Here is a 7,124-nt window from a genome sequence, read left to right on the forward strand (position 1 = left end):
TAGACTCATTTGAATCCTCTATTTAGCTTCATGTCACCACACGGAACTGCACATCCTCCTTCTGCTGCTGCCTCAAAGAAAAAACAAGATCTATTTCACTTCAGTATGACACCCTCCTGATATCCCAAATCTGGGTTTGTTACACGGTGTGCAAGCCAATAACACACAGAGCAGAGGTATTTCCAAGTTTATTCCATTAATGCGCAGAAATGGGGTGCTCAGCCCAAAACGGGAGCACAAATTAGCTTCAAAAGACTCCACTTTTATGCATTGATGTTTACATATTCAAACAATTCATATATATATTCACAGTTACTCATTGTTATTCTCTTCAAGGATTGGTTGAGATTTCTTTGTTTCCCATGTAAATTAGTGTATAGACTCTGTCTTCTTCTTCCACTGTTCTCTTTTGAGTAGGTGGTATCATTTGGGTGGGTGGTCAGTGAGTCAGTGGTCACGATCTCCCCCTGGCAGAATTACCTTTTACCACTTCTCTGATCTTGGCAGTTCCAAGAGGTTTTCTTGGTTCGCTGACCCGCCCTACAGTTCATCACTCTCTTGACAGGAATCCCCTGCTTCTCAACAATGCTACATTGTCTGGTGGTAGTTCCTTAACTGAGTCATAGATAAATCATGTCTAGTTACTCTTTCTCTATTTTCATATTAGGAAAATTATTAAATAGGCTTGGGGCAGTACAGGGGACTTGAAAAGCAGCAGGTGTCCTTGGTTGCTTCAATTACAATGACATTTTATATTTCGTTTTCTTAGTTTATGTCAATTTTCCTGCAACAGAGAGAGCTGCCCTGTTATTACAGAGATGCTCCTCAGGAAGGCAGTTCTGATGCTGTGATGACACATTTACCGAAGGCCTCACTATTATCCAGCACAGTAGGGACAGCCTGTGAGGAGACATGGGCAGCTTACTGCTGCTGAAGGTGAACCCATTGAATCCCTTTCTTCAATGCTTCTTTGAGCTCCTGGTTCCTCATGCTGTAGATGAGGGGGTTCACTGCTGGGGGCACCACCGAGTACAGCACTGCCACCACCAGGTCCAGGGATGATGAGGAGATGGAGGGGGGCTTCATGTAGGCAAACATGCCAGTGCTGATAAAGAGGGAGACAACCATCAGATGAGGGAGGCACGTGGAAAAGGCTTTGTGCCGTCCCTGCTCAGAGGGGATCCTCAGCACAGCCCTCAATATGTGCACGTAGGACATCACAATAAAAACAAAACATGCAAAGAAGAGACAGGCACTAACCACAATCAGCCCAACTTCCCTGAGGTACGAGTCTGAGCAAGAGAGCCTGAGGATGTGGGGGACTTCACAGAAGAACTGGTGCAGGGCATTGCCCTGGCAGAGGGGCAGTGAAAATGTATTGGCCGTGTGCAGGAGAGAATTGAGGAACCCACTGGCCCAGGCAGCTGCTGCCATGTGGACACAAACTCTGCTGCCCAGGAGGATCCCATAGTGCAGGGGATGGCAGATGGCAACATAGCGGTCATAGGCCATGACGGTGAGGAGAGAATACTCAGCTGAAATAAAAATGAGAAAGAAAAAGAGCTGGACAGCACATCCTGCATAGGAGATGGCCCTGGTGTTCCAGAGGGTATTGGCCATGGCTTTGGGGAGAGTGGTGGAGATGCAGCCCAGGTCCAGAACAGAGAGGTTGAGGAGGAAGAAGTACATGGGGGTGTGGAGGCGGTGGTCGCAGGTGATGGCGGTGATGATGAGGCCGTTTCCCAGGAGGGCAGCCAGGTAGATGCCCAAGAAGAGCCCGAAGGTCAAGAGCTGCAGCTCCCGTGTGTCTGTGAATGCCAGGAGGAGGAAGTGGGTGATGGAGCTGCTGTTGGACATTTCCTGCCTCTGGGTATCTCTTATTCTTAACTGTGACTATCTGTTAAGGAGGAAAAGACAGTACTGAGTCAGAGCAGACTTCTCCCGGCAAAATGGATTGCATATGTCTTTGCAGCCCCACATTCAGACCCTCTTTTCAGGAGCACCTCTCTGCAGCTCCCTCACTTGAGCTCCGGCTTTTGCTGGCTGAGGCTGCCACTGGGAGCAGGAACTTTGCAATGGGCTCCCAAGGAGTCCTCCTTGCTGTGCAGCAAGAGGGAACTAGGACAGCAGGGCTATCTCCAATTAAATGTAATCGTGTTATATCAAAGAGCTTTTCAGTGTTGTTGTCGGCAATTTGCCCAACTGCACAGCAGAGGAGAGGGGATTTTGTTTTCTCTGTTTTGTTCTGGTTGTACCTGCCACATTTCGGAGCGGTTTGGGATGGCTGAAATCCCTGACATTTCTAATGCACTCCAGGTGAAGTCTTGTGGGTCCTGAGAGGCAAAGGGACGGTCCCTTAGTGCAGAGAGAGGAGAGCAGCTCTGCCCATCAGTCCCCTTTACCACTGCCCTGTGCTGGCAGCTTGCAGCTGGAGGAGGATCCCTCTCAGGTGTTGCCATCAAAAGAAGCAGGACACTGCGGAGAAGAAAGGAATGCAGGTTCAAAGGGCAGATATACAGGCTCATTGCCTTTTCTCATCTCTCCCCTCCCAGACTGGGACCAGGAGGGATCATTGCAGCTGCCCACGTACAGCTGCCCAGCAGCATTTCCATGGCCTGAGCAGCGAGATGTCTTCTCCATGTGGATCCGAGGGAGCACAGAGATACTATGGGAGAGCTGTGCCCTTCTGGAGAGCACCCTGCAGCCCCACAGGACTCCTCAGGGAAATAGTTAATGCCCTGAAGTTGCCTGGAGGAGTCCTGGGCACATTGCTCCCACAGACACGACTGCAGAGCAGGACCCAAAGGGTTGGCATCTGAACGGGAGCTGAATCTGCCACCCGCAACCCCCACCCCCCACACTGACTCAGTTTATCCTCAGTTTATCCAACGGTGAGAACAAGGGCAGCTCAGGCAGGAGGGGACGGCAGTGAAATGCCACAACGCTCCTGACAAGGGAGGAGGGACATGCTAGGCAGACGGCAATCCGGGGTTCGTCCTTTGCTGGGCTCTGGCTGCTGCAGGGTCAATGCGTGCCCGAGACCCCGTGGGCTGGAGGGCAGAGATGTGCCCCGGCTGGGAACGGAGACCAGGCAGGAGCTGCCCAGGGGAAGGTGTCTGTGCTTCAGGGACAGCATAGACGAGACCACATCGCCCTCGCCAGTGTTTCAGGCAGCAGCTCCCTCTCACTCCCTGCCCGTGTCTCTGCCGCCGGCAGCTGTCCCCCTCCCTGTCTCCGTCTCAACTCCCACTCAGGTCTCACAAACCCCATCCCACTGCTGTGCGCCCACCTCTGCCTGCCAACACCTCCAGGGACAGGGCGCTGCCCAGGGGCACCTCTGAGTGTGTGGGGGCTAAAGACCAGTTCACAGCGAACCTGATGTGGCTGCAAAGGGGAAGATGCTGCTGAGTTGGTGTGCTGCCCGAGAGGTTCTCTGAAAAATATCATGAGGTAGAGCTCACCCGTGCTGCTGCACTCTCTTGAGAGCAGAAGCACCATGCCCTGACCTACTCATCCCTACCCTACCATGCTGGGGTCACTCCTTCTACCCACAGCTTCTCCCTGCAGCGCCGTGGGAGCTCCCCGGGCAGGCGCAGAGCATACAGCCCCCAGGGTGCGGGGACCCTGCTGGCAAGGACAGCCCTGCCCACCCCTGCCTGCACACCGATCTGCAAACCCCGGAGCCATCCCTGGGAGAAGGCAGCTGTCCGTCATTGTCCCTCTGAAGGTGCAGCAGGACATCCATGCTCTGAAGCACGTCCTCCTGCTCCACACCAGACAAGCCAGGACAGCCATCCTGACAGCTCCTATCAGCCATGGCATGTGCCAGCTCTAGGAGACACTGCCAGGAACTCATCTGCATTGCCCCACAGCCAGAGACTTACCATGTGAAAGGCTGCGAAGGTTTGTCCCCCGGTGAGCTCTCTCCTGTCCTCCCACCCCAGACTGCCTTTACGTCTCCTCTTCTCTTCTCTTCTCTTCTCTTCTCTTCTCTTCTCTTCTCTTCTCTTCTCTTCTCTTCTCTTCTCTTCTCTTCTCTTCTCTTCTCTTCTCTTCTCTTCTCTTCTCTTCTCTTCTCTTCTCTTCTCTTCTCTTCTCTTCTCTTCTCTTCTCTTCTCTTCTCTTCTCTTCTCTTCTCTTCTCTTCTCTTCCCTCGCTGCCTGCAGGCACTGCCCTCAGCCCTGCTCCTGGGCACAGCTGTCTCCCAGCAGCTACCCGCTTGCCAGGAGCTCCCTCCGGACCAGCGGCCCGGCCTAGTTTGGCAGCAGAAGACCAGCCCACAGTGGCACTCTCTCTGTCCCCTCTGGGCTCCCTCAGAGATGTCCCTGGGGCTCCAGGGGAACCACCTGGGAAACAAGCTGAAGTCATCACTGATCTTTTCTCCCTCTGCTGGGCAGAGAAACTTCTTCCCTGCAGTGCCATTTCCCCTTTCGGAGACAGAGTTATGTCCAAGAATCCCCTCTTCTTGCCCCACTAGGAGACAGCACACCCAGGCAGTGAAAAGCAGGAGTCTCCTGTACCTCCTGTACCCATGCAAAGCACAGGTGACACATGAGGTGCCAGAGGTGGTCTAAGACACGTGCTCGTAACTGATGGAAATATTAAGAGGGACAGGGCAGTGTCTGGAGTCATCGTTTTGAGGCTGGTGGGGCATGGTGGTGACACTCTCTCTCCTCCACCAGCTGTCTTTACCCCATCTCCTTTGGCACCCATGGCCCGTTTCTCACAGACACCCCTACAGTGCCCAACCTCATTCAGGGCAGCTGCTCTACTGGAAGGTGACCTACACCCTGTGGTGCTATGGGAGGTGCCAGGGCTCTCCTGCACAGCCGCATACAGCCAGCAGGGACAGCACAAGACCTGCAAGAACACGATTGCCATTCAGAGCAGCCGTGTAACACACCCCAAGAGAACCTCTGGGACGTTCAGTGCTTTCATTCAGGCAGCTGCAGTGAGGCAAGTCCTGTCCCATCTCCATCCAGCAGATGTAGGCAGTGCTTCTCCCACAGCCTTTAGTCATCCCTTTGATGATGCAATCATGGAACAGAGCAATGATTTACCCCATGTTCTTGGATCACAGGATGTCCATCGCCGAGGACATTTTCCAAAGCACCTTGTCTTTCCTGGAGATCAGCTTCCCCTTGCACCACAGGCCCTGCAGGCCTGCAGAGATGTCCCAGAGAGCAAAGCCCTCTCCTGCCAGGGCTGCACAGTCCAGCCCTGCTTCTCTCTCGTCCTGAGGGTTTGCTCTTCTTCAGGTCACCTCATTTCCTCTTTCTATTGCCATCTGCCATCCACCCCTGCATGCTCTGAACAAAACCTTTGCCTTGCATAGGACCTTGTGCACTTGGCACCAGATTCCTTTGTTGCACATCTGAGTGTGGTCTTCGTACCTTGGCTGAGGTCCAGCACAACCCTGCTCTGACCTAAAGAACCTATAATGAGGGAGAAGAAGGGGACAAATTCTTATCTTATTTACATCTCCATTTCACAGCTAAATGGAGAAGTTGAAACACGTGTGGAAAAGGCCTTGGTGTAAGGTGTGTGTAAGAAGTCCTCCTCTTGAGAACTTTGATGTTGGTCTGTACATTCTCATGTTTTTCATAAGACAGACCAGCAAGATGATACTTTCTCTGCTCCTATGTACGTAGAGATTTGTGCAGCCATCTGCAAAAACACATTTCCTCCAACAAACTGAATGTAGAAAGTGTGTTCCGAGAACATGTTTCTATCAGGACGTTTCACATCTAAATGGCGCCGGGAGCAATGAAGTTTGGGTAAACTGGATAGATCCTGCTTTTATTTCTTTGCTATCCAACATTGCCCCCACCTGCTAGCGCTTCCCTCCTGACATCCCTTTCTTTGAGAGGGTCAGTGCTAGATGGCAACTGATCCACATATTGCCCGAGTTCATCCAGTCACCTTCTCTTCCAGGCACACAGAAAAGCTATCCAAGGGGATATGACCTGGGACATGTTCCTCATTGTCATGGTTTAGGCCAAATCCACCACTGGGGACCCGAGGGACCCCAGACGGGACCGACAGATGCTCCCCTCTACCTCTCTTCAAAGAGAGAGGCAGAGGAGGAAAAAAGAGACTTATGAGTTTAGAAGAAACTAAACTACTTTAATGAAATATTAATAATAAAATAAAAAGAATAATGAAAAATATATACAAAACCGTATCAAGCTCCCGAGATGACAGTCACGTCACCGGCTGGCACTGGGGCAGTCCCAGGCTGGACTCAGTGACAGACGGGAACTGGATTCCGGATCTGGATTCAGGATCAGGATCACAGGTAGACGAACAGAGTCCTCCTCAGACGTCGGCCATTGAAGGAAGAGCCCGTGACCCTTTGATCCCTCAGCTTTTATACTGAGCATGAGGCAGATGGGATGGAATACCCTGTTGGTCAGTTTTGGGTCACCTGTCCTGTCCGCTCCTCCCTGCAGGTGGGACCCCACTATGCTTTTCCGCTTCCGACCCTCCAACGTGGCATATAACCAAGTTGGTTGGCCTTGGGTGTTATAGCAATGAGTATAAGCAGGAGCCTCTCTGCATACCATGCCTGGACATCAGCTATAAACAATTGGTCTTATCACTCTGAGAGAGTGAACATTGTCTGCACAATATGCAGTTAATTTCAGTAGTTAGAAGAGGCCCAGCTAAGAAGCGAAGTTACTGAACAAAATTGGTTCTCTTTTACCTCACACCAGGACACTCATCTAAAGTGAAGCTAAGCAGCCTCAGCTCCCCAGCTCATCCTCTGGATCTTTTGGAAAGATGCATGCCACGTTGCTTTTTGCAGTTGTCATGGAGTCCCCCAGCCTCCAGGACCTTTCCAAGATGATAGAGAGTGGCCTCACTGTGCCATTCTCTTCCTTTCTCGGCACCCTTGCATGCTACCTCTTTTCCCACATACTGGTACTGGTTGACTTTGCCCAAATCACCTTTGATTTGATTCCCATCCAGCCCTGGCTCTTCTCCTCCAGAGTCTTGCCTTGAGGCACCAAGGCCTGGGAGACCTTGCTGGGGAAATCTGAGGCAAGACACACATGGAGTATCTCAGTTCTATCTACGCTGGCTCCTACTCAATTCAGCAGTGTCCAGTCAATATCTTTGTT

At 51.9% G+C, this 7,124-nt stretch overlaps 1 protein-coding gene across 1 annotated transcript; it reads right to left on the bottom strand.

Annotated features, from left to right (window-relative positions):
- Window positions 1–921: 921 nt before the first annotated feature.
- On the bottom strand, window positions 922–1,857 carry LOC309685615 (olfactory receptor 14A16-like; the record flags this gene model as incomplete). The annotated part of the gene is made up of 1 exon (XM_082501353.1): window positions 922–1,857. One exon carries the CDS (start codon window positions 1,855–1,857, stop codon window positions 922–924), a length of 936 nt encoding a protein of 311 aa, XP_082357479.1.
- Between the last annotated feature and the right edge of the window lie 5,267 nt (window positions 1,858–7,124).

This window comes from Vanellus vanellus, assembly GCF_965231255.1.
Source record: "Vanellus vanellus genome assembly, contig: HAP1_SCAFFOLD_147, whole genome shotgun sequence".
In the NCBI taxonomy this organism is placed as follows: domain Eukaryota; kingdom Metazoa; phylum Chordata; class Aves; order Charadriiformes; family Charadriidae; genus Vanellus; species Vanellus vanellus.